Source organism: Pristiophorus japonicus, chromosome 2 (genome assembly GCF_044704955.1).
Source record: "Pristiophorus japonicus isolate sPriJap1 chromosome 2, sPriJap1.hap1, whole genome shotgun sequence".
Lineage (NCBI taxonomy): Eukaryota > Metazoa > Chordata > Chondrichthyes > Pristiophoridae > Pristiophorus > Pristiophorus japonicus.
In genome coordinates, this window is record NC_091978.1 from 310,393,741 (window position 1) to 310,409,767 (window position 16,027).

The following is a 16,027-nucleotide window of genomic DNA, read 5'->3' on the forward strand; positions in this document are numbered from 1 at the left end:
TTTATTTAAAAAGAAAACGTCTTTCCATGATCACATATTGATTATGTTTAGCTTTATTTCATAATCAAAGTAGTCACTGCGCTTGGAGGAAAAGAGTGCGTTCAATCACATTGTTGTATTTGCTGTAGGAATTGGATGTTTTAAATTACACTTATATAATTCGGTGGGGCCCGCAAATAATTATAATCGCTGCTTGAGTTAACACGTGAGAAAGGAGGAAGGCGTGTTGCCTGCGTCACTTTTGTTGACACATTAGCCTGTATAACCCCAAAATAATTGTTTCTAATCTCGCTGACACAGCACCTTAAAATGTAACAAGACGTGTTAGTCATTTTTCTGGGTACCATTGTGCATAAGTCACAGCCTTTATGCCGCGCCCTTCTCTCTTTATCTGACTTTAACTTGAGTTGGTACCACACTTATCATTGAACCGAAATAAGCAGAGATGTTGAATGATGAAAAACCGTGAAATGCTTGGTCAGTTAATGTACCTCCTTTCGTCCAAATATGCATGTTTTACAATATCTACATCATAGGGATATTAATAAGCAAGAGTCAACACCGAATAGGTGGTTGATAATGTGTTCATAATGTAGCAAACACTAGATTAAATCAACTGTAGTAACGTTGTTGGATTAATGATCCGGCAAAAAGCAACATTCCTATTAGTTTAAGCTTTATATGTCGCAATTACTAGGAGTATGAGTGTGAAAAATCCTATTATTAACACAAACATTGATTGTTTAGTGCGACAGACAACTAATTCATCGTGCACATACGTTAAAATATAACATTCACATTGATTGTCAGAATATTAAACACGGTGTTATCCTATGTGATCTAAATTATGTTATTAATTAGGATAAGTATGCTGAGAAACACGTCGAAAGGTTAGGCAACAATGGCAAGATTATAATCAGATGTATTATTGTCTTAAAAAGTGATGTTCTGCTCATATGGAAATTAAGAACAACTGTGATGCTGATGTTTAATAAATGGATTGAAATTCTTGTTTTTGTGCGATTGCAATCTTATAATTATTGTTTCACGTTAGCATTAATGTATGAAGTATTAATAGTGCCATATTAATAACACACATGCGTGGTTAATATGAGCTTACTATGGATTTATAAAATCTGGAGATTATGAATATGTTAAGGTTAATAAATCGAGCGTTGCTAGTATGCCAATCTTGATAATGCCATTGTTAACAGCAGAATGAATAGTATGGACATCTAATGAACGTGTTTTCCCTTTTCACTTTAACTGACACCACTCTTTGTAATTTGAAGTAAGTCATTCTAATAGTGGTGTTAATATATAGACCCTAAGTGACAAGATGAAAATGAATAGGACAAGCAAAAGCATTGTGAAAAACATGGACGCCTAATGAATCCGAGTGAAGGCCTCCCTGGATTGGTCGGGAGGAATGTGCATGTGTTCGGTCACTGGTCGGTTATGTTCGTGTGTTCGGATTTATTAAGAATCAAGACATGTCTGTGGCAGCGTGGCTGTACTGAGGGGTGATGCTGGGTAAAGCGCAGTGCTAAAACTGCTTTTCACATCTTCCTACTGCTCCTGCTGCTTTTCCAACCCAGAAAGACCGCGTTCGTCAACGAGGTGTTCATTGTTTTCTCGCTCTCTTTCTCTCCCCTTTCTTGAAACTGCGTTATGCAAAGGATCTGAGCCTTACAACAAATCCTGAAAGGGAAGGATTATATCGCGGTTGCAGTATTTTGTCGGAAATGCAAAAGATTATGCAGCATATATCTGTCTTTCTGCTTTCTTGGTTTTGCGGACTGGCGTTTGGTGCCTCTTCTCCCACCAGCGTACAAATAGGTGAGTTACTCTCAAATAAAATAACTGTAATTACCAAATCATCTTCATTCTTCATTTTCTGTACCCCATTGTCTGCAATACTCTAATTCTATCGATCGCACTTGCCTTTTTGCATTCTCTGCCATAAAACGTTAGATTGAGAATGAGTGGCTGTCATAGAATTTTAGAAAACTATTGATTTCTCATGGAGATTCTTAATCTCATATTTTAGCATCCGTGATTTCCATTTATATAACTTTTGATGACCTTCATAATCTTATTTTGACCATAAACCATAAATACATCGCTGCACGTATAAGTTTCCTTTGATGAATTCTGAATAAAGCGTAGGACAGGTAAAACTAGTTATTTTTTTCCCTCTATTACAGGGGGGTTATTCCCAAGAGGGGCAGATCAGGAATACAGCGCGTTTCGTTTAGGAATTTTTCAGCATAATTCACATGAATTGAGGCTGACGCCCCACGTTGACAATTTGGAGGTAGCAAACAGCTTCGCCATAACCAATGCGTGTAAGTATTCTTTCTGACTGAGGCGGGTAGTGTTCGATCTGTTGGAATGCTTGGGTCCCTTAGCATGAGCGGCAGGGACAGCTAACCTAGCGTTTATTTTAATATTGATCTGCTTGAACTTGAGGACTGGCTGGATGCGATGCTGTATTTCTCTGTGCTAGGCTGCTTTACAGTGTATGTCTGGGAAAGTAAAGTGTCGTACTCCTCAAAGGTCGATTTCAAAAAAATCATGTATGTCCATTCCAATGGTTGGGTGCAAGCGCGTGGTGTCTGTGTGATGAACTGTCTTTCCCCCAGGCACCCTTCATATTTGATAACACGACCATTACAAATGGCAATTGGTTCGCTGTCTGGAAGACAAGATCTCCAGTATTGTATTATATATAGGACGAGTCACACTCCCAATAACTAACCAGCGACAGAGTCAGCAAGTGGACCATTAGGTCTCGTCCCAGAATTAATTATCAGGACAGACATGACACCGGTTATTGCTTATACCACTGTCACTATCACAAAACCGAATGTTAAAGTCATTATAATTTATAGTTACTTTCTGATGTCACGCTGAGAGGTCACATCACAAAGTGAGCGATATACTGCTGACGTCACACCACTGCAGTGGTATAACAAGCATTGAGCCCACCGAGTCAGTGCAGAATACATACATGAGACAAAAGCAGCATTAGTCGAGGAATATGGATAAATTAAATATAGATACCGACCTGCACCCTGGATAAAACTGGTTTACAACTGGATCTCTGTAACATGCTAGTGCTTATTATTATTTTCACTAGAATAGGAAGAGTTAGCTGTATCCTCCCGAGTAAAAACAGATAATATTCAACCGCACAATTGATTTAATAAGAGGCCATATGTTTTATACGTTGCTGAAAATGGTGGTGATGGGAGGGAGGCGAGTAAATTTCACTGCACCAGATTATCACACAGCATTATAGAAAGAGCTACATGAGCATCTCTCCGAGTCACTGAGGAGAAGCTTGCAACGCCGGGGAAGGGTATCTTTGTCCAGCTCTGCTGTACTATACAAACCAATAATGTACCTGTGCTCATGTCTTGTGAACCTTAAGTCACGTCTCATATGTGCATTTTAACTTGCTTTGTGTTGAGTTTGTTAGCTTTTCGGCGTAGCTTTGTGTGCAATTACTTAAATGGATGCTGGCTGCCGAGGGGACTGGCTGGATGCGATGTTGTATCTCTGTGCGAGGCTGCAGGAACTAAACTGACTTCACTTACATATATTTAAGAAGTAACAAACAACATATCTAAAGTCCAAAGCTAAAACCAAAGTTCGGAAAAGACGTCCGGATCTGAACTTAATGGGATTTCAAGGGGACGCTACGATTTTTAATTGACCCACCTTTCTCCAGAAGGCGTGTTTCTGATTATATAATTGTACCAATTTTTAGAAATGTGTTCCTGAAATTGACGATCAGTTGTCAATGTTTATGTGTCAATGAATTACTGCTGTGTTTTTTGAATTGCCACCCACTTCGTGTGAATGGGGAGAAATCGTTCTAACAACTTTTGTGCCAGTTACAAATAAGAACATCTTGATTCGCGGAGATGCAGTGGAAATTAAATTATAAGACAGCCACGCGTCCTCACTTGAAACAAATGAGACCATTTCACTCTTACCAGGATAATATTAAGGTATGCGGGCGGAGGCGTGAGACAATTTCACACAGTGCTGGAATAAAATATTTCCATGGATCTCCACGCTCCTTCTGTCATTTCAAATGACACGGTGGATGTATGTTGGAGGGGATTATGAATATTAATGCGACACATTTAGTTCTCTGTGCAGTACACCAAGTTCCTTTTTACTGTTGTAAAAATGTTAATTGGGCAAAGTACCCGATGCACGTCACGGTAATCTGAGGGTTTGGATGGAGATGGGGACTGAAATCATCAGATTCGCTACAAAGCCTCTCACCGACCCTATTCTTCAGACATATTTTGGTCCATGGGCTTCATCACAAGGAGACGATTACATGAGTTCCAGCTATCTTTACAGATGTTTAGATCCATCTATTTATAAATCAGAGGAGGACGCTGATTAATGACATAGTGTCTGAACGTGTAAGTTAAAGGACCGCTTGCAATACAATCTTCACAGGTCACGTTTGAGCCAAGTGCAGATTGTCTGTCATCTGGTCCAGTGCTTCAGTGTTCATGAGATCCGATGAACAAAAAGAAAATCCTCCGTGTGTGTGAGCTGTCAGGAGTCCACTTTCATAAAATGGCTGGTCTCCGGTGTGTGAATGTGTCAGCTCGGCACAAACTAACATTCAATTCAACGTATCAGATTGCAAAATAGACAGTCCCTTGCAATCACAGATTTGAAAAATAAACTCGCTGTCTTTAAGGGAATCTGAATGCAATGTATCATTGACATTAAGTTGTCATCCTAAGACATTTCCATTAAGTAGTTGTGCTCGGAATCTTAACAGTGCAAGATTCATTTGATCTTAGATACCGCGGAGGCACCAATTCCCGCATTGTCGCTCCGTCCGAACAGTTGCAGAGGACGCAGTCTGCTCACGTACCGCCAGGGGGCAGACTGGTGTCAGAAGAAAATTACACCGAATTTTACAGAAACAGACCATTCGGCCCATCAGATCCGTGCCAGTGTTTATAATCCACACCAGCCTCCTCACACCTTACTTCATTTCACCCCAGCAACAGATCAAAAACTCTCGGAACTTTCAAACTGCAGGAGGGTATTCCTCATATCAAATTCGGCATCGGCTTGTTAAACGTGGAACTTTATATCTTTGTCACAAAGGCAACTTTTTAGCTAGATTTTTAAACGGTACTTTGAATGATTAGATCCGGGATGCAGAGCATTTTAAAAATCTGTCCACACACTGCACTGTCTGAATGGCGAGGTCCTCCCTCGCTATTCTCATGATCAAAATGCTGCGATTGCATGCCGATTTCGCGCCTACAAAATTCTAAATACTAACACAATCTTCAGCAAAACGCGGTTATTAATAACCAATTGCTAATGGATGTAATGTATAAATGCTAAACTTTGTTGGATTGCCCCGACAAACTTTCTTTCACGTTTTCCTATCTGATCGCCATAATCTTATCAGTAAATCATGTCAATTATTACAGGGAATTATTTTGATTCTAAAGTTGCTTACAAGTCCCCATTAGATACGTCAAAACATGAATGTAGTGCGGATTACAGCGAGTGTGTGAATCTTGAGTAAAATGACAAGCGTTCAGCAAATGTTAACCTCCACAGCAGCTTCGGAGTCAAGAAGCAGAACTGAACTAACAGTAATATCATTACTAGGAGAGTTGGGCAGATCTAACATCGCATTGAGTCCGTGGGGACAATTTTTACCTGCAAAAAAACAGGGGATACTAAAAATCGGAATCCCGACCTGACCCCACCTCCAACCCGCCCACTTCTGGTTTCAAAGGAGGCGGGATGGGGGCCAGCAGCCAAACCCCTCCCAGAATTTCAATATTACATTCTTTAACTACCATTTTGTTTTTAACTCTATCTGGTCGGGTTTTACACATTTCTTAAAACTCGGCACTTACAGCAAGGCGAGGATTGCTGCATCCAGGAGGTAAGTGCCTCGACATTTACTTCCTGGATCCAGGGTTCCTGCCTAGACCACCCCCTGCAATCGGTGACCTACCCCACGAGGCCTCCGATGGGCTTCCCGGACCCCCCCCCCCCCACACACACATACTGGGTCCCCAGAAGCTGGCACCGACCCCCACCCAATCCCACCTCTGTGCGGCCTAGTGCCGCAGGCGTACCTGTCCGCAGCCAGCTAGCCTCTCCATCTGGCTGGCTGCGGGCAGGATACAGAGGCTACAAATGCAAATCAGGCCCTGTAGTTAAAGTTGATATGGCCTGCTGCAAGCCCATTATCCCACCCCCTCTCCGCCATGCCCCCATGAAAATCGAGACAATTGATCCAGTCCTGCCCTCACCAAACACTCACACACACACACTTCCAGTAGGGGTTGTTGGATAGCACAGGAACACAGGCTGGTTTATTTATCCCCAACCTTGGGATGCAGAGGCCACTTGCAGCATCCTTACCACCATCTCAACTAGATCAGCTCATCATGGATCTGTGATTGAACGAGGGACCTCCCTGGTCCGTGTGACTTAGCTATAGCTGCATAAACTCATTGATCCATCAGGACAGCCTTAACTGCTCTTTATTAATGCTGTACAAGCAAAGCCACAGAATGACAACAAAATGGTAATATGAGGTCATTCTTGAGAACAGTGTACAACAATCATCTCATTAGTCATTGTCAGGCTGCAATTTTATTATGGTCAGTTTGTGGGAAAATCATGGAATAGTCATGGTAAATATATAAAGTCGGGAAAATTATAGTAAAAACCATGAACAGTCACAGCCAATTTTAATTATATCTGAAAGTGGTGCGAGGAGAATCAAGCCACCTACAGAACTCGGAGAGAGTATTCAATGGAGTGTATGAACTTCCTGCATCTGTGAAGAACCAATTGTTTATCTAATATTTTTCTCACCAAGTTTGTCGTTTCTTCCTCTTTGCTCCCCTCCTCCAGCAGCCAGGCTATATTAATGTTCCAATCCAAACAAAATGATTGCCCCTGCTGGCGGCCTTCCTTGTGGGAAGGGAGCAGTCTGTTGGCAGACAGGAGGATAGGAGGAGTGCTAGCATGGTCATTCTCAGCAGCACCGCGTGAGCCTGTTTTGGCTGAGCTGAGATTCAGCAGTATTGTGGATTGAGGTAGGTCATGATTGGAGTGGGGAGACGTACTGCTGGACGAGGGAGAAGTGTATTATCCACATATTCACCCTGCCAGAGAACCAACAGCATTATGGGGTGAATTTCCACAAGGGCTCTCCCGCTTGTCTGGTGTAATTTCGATAGAAGAGCCGCAAAAATCCTGGAAATATAGCGATGAGTAGGAGAATCCCTGTGACCCAACAGGATTAAGCAGAGGAATAGCGAAGGTCGCTCAAGGCATAGTCAAAGAAGGAAGTTTTAAGTGGTTTTTGAAGGTGGGGAGTGTTATATATGTGGACTTGTATTTACTCTGTACAGCCACCAGAGGGCTCATCCCCTGGAGTCCCAAAGGATCCCATAATCCCTTGGGAGCACAGGTATTTAAGGAAGCTTCACAGGTTGGAGTGGCACTCTGGAGTGCCGCAATAAAAGACTAAGGTCACACTTTACTTTGAGCTCACAGTGTTCAGTCTGACTCTTTCTCCATACACAACAACTGGCGATGAGATACAGATAGCGATGCAGAGAACAGTGAGCATCCTGGAGAAATTCTCGGAGGGAGATGATTGGGAAACTTTTGTGGAGCGACTCGACCAATACTTCGTGGCCAACGAGCTAGATGGGGAAGAGAGCGCTGCCAAACGAAGGGCAATCCTCCTCACCATCTGTGGGGCACCAACGTATGGCCTCATGAAGAACCTGCTCACTCCAGCAAAACCCACGGAGAAATCATACGACGATTTGTGCACACTGGTCCGAGAGCATTTGAACCCGAAGAAAAGCGTTTTGATGGCGAGGTACCAGTTCTACACCTACAAAAGGTCTGAAGGCCAGGAAGTGGCGAGTTATGTTGCTGAACTAAAACGTCTTGCAGGACATTGCGAATTTGAAGGATATTTGAAGTATATGCTCAGAGACTTTTTCATACTTGGCATTGGCCACGAAACCATACTTCGCAAACATTTGACTGTAGAGACCCCAACCTTGAGTAAGGCCACAGCGATAGCCCAGGCGTTCATTGCCACCAGTGACAATATGAAGCAAATTTCTCAGCACCCAATTGCTGCTACAAGTACTGTGAACAAAGTGATGTTGTTTTCGAATCGTAATGTACAGGGCAGGTCACACGTACCTGCAGCAGCATGTCAGCAGATGAATCAGAGTCCACCATCAAGGGTGATGAATGCAAGGCCATTAACACCTTGTTGGCGCTGTGGGGGGTGATCATCGCTTCCATTCATGCCAATTCAAAGAGTATGTTTGCAAGGGCTGTTGAACAATGGGACACCTCCAACGAGTGTGCAGGTGAGCTGCAAAGCCTGTTAAACCTGCAAACCACCATGTTGCAGAGGAGGACAGATCCATGGAGGATCACGATGAACCAGAGCCTCAGATAGAGGAGACAGAGGTACATGGGGTGCACACATTCACCACAAATTGTCTCCCAATACTGCTGAATGTTGAACTAAATGGACTCCCGGTGTCAAGGGAGCTGGACAACGGTGCGAGCCAGTCCATCATGGGCAAAAAGACTTTCGAAAGGTTGTGGTGCAACAAGGCCTCAAGGCCAGTCTTAACTCCAGTTCGCACAAAACTAAGAAATTATACTAAAGAACTGATTCCTGTAATCAGCAGAGCTACCATAAAGGTCTCCTATGATGGAGTGGTGCACAAGCTACTACTCTAGGTGGTACCAGGTGATGGGCCCATGCTGCTCGGCAGGACCTGGCGGGGAAAGATACGCTGCAACTGGGACAACGTCCGAGCGCTATCGCCAGCTGACGACACTTCGTGTGCCCGGGTCTTAAATTTCCTTCGCTGTTCGAACCAGGCATCGGGAATTTCCAAGGAGCAAAAGTGCAGATCCACCTAATTCCGGAGGTGCGACCCATCCATCACAAGACGAGAGCAGTACTGTACATGATGAGAGAAAGGATAGAGATTGAGCTAGACCAGATGCAAAGAGAGGGCATCATTTCACCGATCGAGTTCAGCGAGTGGGCCAGTCCTATTGCCCCAGTCCTCAAGGGAGACGGCACCGTCAGAATCTGTGGCGATTACAAAGTAACAATCAATCGTTTCTCCCTGCAGCACCAATACCCACTACCAAAGGCCGACGACCACTTTGCAACGCTGGCGGGAGGAAAGACGTTCACGAAGCTGGATCTGACTTCAGCCTACATGACACAGGAACTGGAGGAATCATCGACGACCTTCACCTGCATCAACACGCACAAAGGTCACAGATGCCCATTTGGAATCCGAGCAGTGGCGGCGATATTCCAGAGAAACATGGAAAGTTTACTGAAGTCAGTCCCGCACACCGTGGTCTTCCAGGACGACATCTTGGTCACAGGTTGGAATACAGTCGAGCACCTGCAGAACCTGGAGGAGGTTCTTAGTTGACTCAACCACGTGAGGCTCATGTTGAAACGCTCGTGGCGCCTGAAGTGGAGTTCTTGGGAAGGAGAATTGCAGCGGACGGCATCAGGCTCACTAACGCGAAGACAGAGGCAATTGAGAACGCACCAAAGCCACAGAACGTGACGGAGCTGCGGTCGTTTCTGAGACTCTTGAACTAATTTTGTAACTTCTTACCGGTCTCAGCACACTGCTAGAACTACTACATGTCTTACTATGAAAAAGGGTTTGGGTCAAAAGCCAAGAAAATGCCTTTGTAAAAGCGAGAAAATTGTTATGCTGAAACAAATTGCTTGTGTTGTATGATCCATGTAAGCGTTTGGTACTAGCATGTGATGCGTCGTCATATGGCGTCGGATGTGTATTGCAACAAGCTAATGATTTCGGGAAACTGCAACCGGTTGCTTATGTATCCAGGAGTCTGTCCAAGGCTGAGAGAGCCTACAGCACGATTGAAAAAGAAGCGTTAGCGTGTGTCTATGGGGAAAAGAAAATGCATCAATTCCTGTTTGGGCTAAAATTCGAATTGGAAACTGACTATAAGCCACTTATATCCCTGTTTTCCGAGAGTAAAGGGATAAATACCAATGCATCGGCCCGCATCCAGAGATGGGCGCTCACGTTGTCCGCATACAACTATGCCATCCGCCACAGGCCAGGCACAGAAAACTGCGCCGTTGCTCTCAGTAGGCTGCCATTGCCCACTATGGAAGCATTTGAGAGTGAACAATCACCCGTCACTACCCGGAAGATCAAAACCTGAACAAGCCAGGACCCTTTATTATCTCTAGTCAAAAGCTGTGTGCTTCAAGGGAGCTGGTCCAGTGTCCCAGTGGAAATGCAGGAAGAGAAAGCCATTCCAGCAGCGCAAAGATGACATGTCTATACCGGCAGACTGCCTTTGTGGGGCAATCGAATAGTGGTCCCCAAGAATTGCAGAGACACCTTCATCAATGACCTCCACAATACCTACCCAGGCATCGTAATGATGAAAGCAATAGCCAGATCCCACGCGTCGTGGCCCGGTATCGATGTGAACTTGGACTCCTGCATTCACAGATGTAATACATGCCCGCTGTTAAGCAATGTACCCAGGGATGTGTCGCTAAGTTTATTGTCTTGGCCCTCCAAACCGTGGTCTAGGGTACACGTCGACTATGCAGGCCCGTTCTTGGATAAAATGTTCCTTGTGGTTGTAGACGTGGACTCCAAGTGGATTGAATGTGAGATAATGTCGGCTAACATGTCCGCTGCCACTACTGAAAGCCTGTGGGCCATGTTTGCCACTCACGGCTTACCCGATGTCCTGGTGAGCGACAACGGGTCATGTTTTACCAGTGCTGAGTTCAAAGAATTCATGACCCATAACGGGATCCCCGTTTAAACCAGCGTCCAATGGTCAGGCAGAGAGAGCAGTGCAAACCATCAAGCAAGGCTTGAAGAGGGTAACTGAAGACTCACTGCAGACTCGCCTATCCCGAGTCCTGCTTAGCTACCGCACGAGACCCCACTCACTCACTGGGATCCCACCTGCTGAACTTCTCATGAAAAGAGCACTTAAGACAACACTCGTTAGTTCACCCTGATCTACATGAACAGGTAGAGAGCAGGCAGCATGATGTGCATACCATGATAGCGCAAATATGTCATGCGAGATTGAAATCAATTATCCTGTTTTTGTATTAAATTATGGACAAGGTCCCAAGTGGCTTCCCGGCACTGTCGTGGCCAAAGAGGGGAGCAGGGTGTTTTGAGTCAAACTTTCAAATGGACTCATTCACCGGAAATACTTGGACCAAATCAAACTCAGATTCACGGACTACCCTGAGCAACCCATCTTGGACCCGACCTTTTTTGATCCGCCAACATACACACCAGTGGCAACCGGCACCATGTTTGACCACGAAGCAAAACCCATCATCCACAGCAGCCCTGCAGGGCCCAACACATCAGGCAGCCCAGCAAGGCCAGCTGCACAGCAGCCCAGCGAGGGCCCAACAAATGATTCAACAATACCAACTTTCACACTGAGACGATCAACCAGGGCAAGAAGGGCCCCAGATCGACTCACATTGTAAATAGTTACACTATTGACTTTACGGGGGGAGTGTTGTTTTATATGTGGACTTGTATTTATTCTATATAGCCATCAGAGGGCTCATCCCCTGGAGTCCCAAGGGATCCCATAATCCCTTGGGAGCACAGGTATTTAAGGAGGATTCACAGATTGGAGTGGCAGTGGAGACCTGCAACAAAAGACTAAGGTCACACTTTACTTTGAACTCATAGTGTTCAGTCTGACTCTTTCTCCATACACAACAGGGAAAGATGCAAGATAGCAGAGGAAACTTCCAGTAGAGTGTGTTTGTGTGAGGCGGAGGGGTGGGGGGGGGGCACAAGATAGAGGAAGGCTCTGCTGCTGATTGTAGAGTGTAAGGATTGGGTATGTACAACAAAGGGCAGAGCATGCAAACTGGATTGGAGCAGATTGCAGAGGTATGGAGGGCCAATGCTGTAGAGGTATTTGTAGATGTGAACGGCAATTTTGAAGTTGACGCACTCGGGTTGACAGGTGAGTCTTTGGCTGGAACTTTCCCATTGCCGAGTGTACGGGTTTGGGGTGGGTCAGCAGTTAAAAACATGGAAATTAACAGCTCGTCAGGAACCCGCCGTCACCTTCCGCCTTTAACTTGGGCTGTTTTGAGGCATGCCACGGACCCGCTCGGAAGTGGCGGGCGACCGCATTGAGGTAGTTAACTGCTCGTTTACAGTCCCTTAACTGAATTTTTAACCAGGTTTTGGCTTTAATCTGTTGCACACAGTATTCATGCACCTCGGGAACCTCGCCTGTAAAGGGAAGGCGAAAGCTCAATGGCCATTGTGTGAGTTCTTTAAGTGACAGCTTGAAAAGGCACACCAATTCTTACAGCTTACACCTGCTTCGTTGCTTAAGGAAAGGCTCTGGCTGACACCATTTTGTGCAGAGATTTAGCTGCCAGGAGTTTGCAGGTCATTTCTACAATCTTGGAAGCCACTCGCACCACATTGCTAGTAGCTATCACAACACTGAAGGATTGCGCCTCTGATCTCCACTTTACCTGGCATCAATTAGATCAGCATGGATGCCGCTTATACCTTGGACCTCAGAATTGGACTAAGATGAACCTCAGTACCACCAACACCAGTCACACTAGCAGCAGCAGCAGCCTTCTCCTTACCAACCTCATGCTCCACAGGCGAGAGGGGATAAAGCACAGGGTTGCAACTCGCCAGAGGCGATACCTCCAACACAGGGTGTACGGCAGAAGATGAGCTTCTTCAACATGACTGAGCAGCAGTGCTTCAGGAGGCTCAGGCTATCATGCCAGGTCATCGTAGACATTTATAGCTTGCTGGAACGAACTGCTGCCCAGAGGTCCTGATGGACGTGTCTTACCAGTGGCTGTCAAAGTCACCAAGGCCTCAACTTCTTCGCCTCAGGCTCCATCCAGGATCTGCAGCAGACATTTGCGGGATAGGCCGTCAACAGATGCATCACACTGGTCACCGATGTTTCATAAGTCAGCCAATTATGTAAACTTTGCCACAGATGAAGCCAATGTTACTGAGCGGGCGCTCGGCTTTGCAGCTCTGGCTGGCTTCCCACAGGCACAGGGCGTCATTGACTGCACACATGTGGCCATCAACGCACCCTAGATCACCCAGGAGTGTTTGTGAATCGCAAGGGCTTCCACTCCCTCAAAGTGCAGCTCGTATGCAACCATTAAAAGATCATCATGCATGTGTGCACCAAATTCCCTGGCAGTTGTCATGACTCATTCATAAAACAGTCCTACAATAACCAAGCCATTCCTTTCACCAAAACTTCCATTGCTCGAGGTTAAGTAATGTCTCACCATCACTCCAAGTAAAAAAGCCACTTCCTAGGTAGCAGGCAGAAATGGACAAGACTGCAAAGTTGTGCAAAGAAATAAATGGATGTGCATCATTAATATAACTGAAACTTAACACGAATATTTTTTCATACACCCACATGCATACACTTGTGTATCTAGGATTGTGTCTTTTTTTCATTTACTCTTGCTTCTTTGGAGCCTGTGAGGGCCCCGCCAAATACTGCTCCTCCTGTTGTTCACAGCAAGTATGTTTTCGTTGGATTGGCGCATTTGCTGCTCCATGTAAGTAGCCATCCTTTCCATGGAACAGCACATCGTCGCCATCGCCTGCGAAATGGTGGTGCTCATGTTGAAGATGGACTCCTCCATTTTCTGTACAGTTACACACATCGCAGCTGCTAAAGCTGCCAGAGCCTCGCGCGTTGCTGCTCCTCCAAGATCACCCTTTTTCTCAATGGCCCCTGAGGTTCAGCGTCTGCATGCAACTCAGCAAAGCTTGGAGCGTCCAGCGCCCTCTGGCAAGGACACTCCACTGCTGCCCCTGTCTCCACCATCTGCTCTTACTCACTTGTGATGTGTGAGACACTAGATGACAACACTATTCTCTCTCACACAGGATCCACTGAGGTGTGTGTATTTACACAGGTGCTGTGTGCGCTTGGGTCTGCTGATGGTGCATTCTCAGAGAGTGGCGGCTCCTCTGAGGAGTCATCTTCCTCCTGCGACTAGATAGTGGGATGGGAGGGTGGCACTTGATGGGCCTGTGGGAGAGTAAAGAGATGAATTAGAATTCTTATGATAAGAATATGTAACATTACCATTATGCACATGATGACATTTCACTGGCTGCTGACATCAGTCCCCATATGAGTGACTGCTGTATGCCATGTGGCTGTATAAGATGTAATTCTGTCACCAGGTTGTGGGATGTTCCCCTCTCTCCATCTCCCAGCGCCAGCAGCTCTGCAACTCCAGAGATTTCTCGTTAGAGTTTAATTTGTGAATATATGGAGGGCCACCTCCAGTTCACTGCCTCTCCGTTTTCTTGTGGGTTCTCTTCCCCTGCAGGGAGGCAAAGAAGAGAACTTTTAGTGAGAGCGATGGAATGAGTGTAAGGAATCTGTAGAGGGTGACTATAAGGGAGTGACGTGACATTGCCTAATGGTCTCCTTCTGTGGTGTTACTTGCTATGATTGGGATGAGGGTGAGTGTGAGGGGTGGTTTTGTTAGATGGGGATGCGAGTAGGTGCATAGTGAGGGATGGGTGTACCTTGCAAGGTAGGTTGGTGTGAGGAATAGGCTTAGAAAGGCAGAGAGATGGGGTTGGGGTGACAGGCACATCAGCATGTAGGTGAATGTGGCATTGCACTCAGCCTTCCTGACCTCATGAGATCATTGAATATTTTGTGACACTGGATCCACGTTCTCCTCACCATATCCCTGCTGCTGACTTCCTCCGCGATCATTAGCCATGCCCTCTTTGTGTCTTTTGCTGGTCTTTTTTGGCCATCCACAGAGAAGAGGAACTCCCTGTGTGCTCTTACTTCCTGGACCAGCACAGAAATCTCGGTCTTATGCAGCAATGTGTAGTTCTTCAAAGCACCTTTATCCCTCCTACAGCAACCTTCAAATGAGATGTGTGAAAGGCTGCTTTAAATATCCACGCTGGAAACAAGTCATCGGTGACGTCATCAGACCCACTTCATTTAATTGGTTGGGAAAGCCACATAACTCTTTCAATTGGTGCACTTGAGATAAACGTGCAGTGCAGAATGCGCTGTTGAAATCTTTGGGATGGTGACCTGCTACGCAGCCCAGACACACCTACTCCAATGTTCAGGTAAAGATTTCAGCCTTTGTGTGGGATAGGATGTGGGTGGTGGAGTTCTAGATGAATTGTAGGCTGGAGCTGGGAGGGCAACATGGAGGGCAATGAAAAAGTTGAGTGTGAAGGTAACTGTTTACTCCAACAGGAGTGAGTCAAAGGCAGTAATCTCATATGATATATATCATGACAGAGCAGCTAGGGTGGTTTGTAACTGTCATCTGAGCACTGAGATAAGATCACTGCCTTCGAATCGGTCCTAGACATCTAATATTTTTTATGCTATGCACATTGTTCAATTGGTGGACAACTTTATTCTGATTTTTGTTTCTTTTTACAAGTATCAGCTATCAAAGATTCCCCATTCTCTTAGTACATGACAATCTCCTCCTTTAGGATTAACAGTTGTGGTACAACCACTGCAAGATTCTTGATCAATAATGTGAAGTTATTTAACTGAAAGCATAACATATAACACACTCAGTAATTCATATAAATTTCAGAAATGTACTGAATTTATACCTGTCCAAAACCTTTTTGGGGGTCACTAAATGCTCAAGTCATTTGATGCTGACCTAAAATGTTCTGTCTCTTCTCTAATTGACGACATCATATTTTTCTTTTTAGTTGTTATGTGTAACAACCATGAAAAGGTTCCTGAAGTGAGATGCATCAGATATCATCATAGGCAGCCCCGCGGAATCGACGAAGACTTGCTTCCACTCTTAAAATGAGTTCTTAGGTGGCTGTACAGTCCAATA

At 45.1% G+C, this 16,027-nt stretch overlaps 1 protein-coding gene across 4 annotated transcripts in view; it reads left to right on the forward strand.

Moving 5' to 3' along the window:
- Positions 1 to 1,745: 1,745 nt before the first annotated feature.
- The window catches only part of gria2b (glutamate receptor, ionotropic, AMPA 2b), a 202,732-nt gene continuing 188,450 nt past the window's right edge, over positions 1,746 to 16,027 (forward strand). For all 4 annotated transcript variants that reach the window (XM_070865247.1, XM_070865248.1, XM_070865249.1 and 1 more), the window contains exons 1-2: positions 1,746 to 1,839; positions 2,208 to 2,348. In XM_070865247.1, coding sequence (XP_070721348.1) covers positions 1,746 to 1,839; positions 2,208 to 2,348 — 235 coding nt within the window. The remainder of the gene's footprint in view (positions 1,840 to 2,207; positions 2,349 to 16,027) is intronic.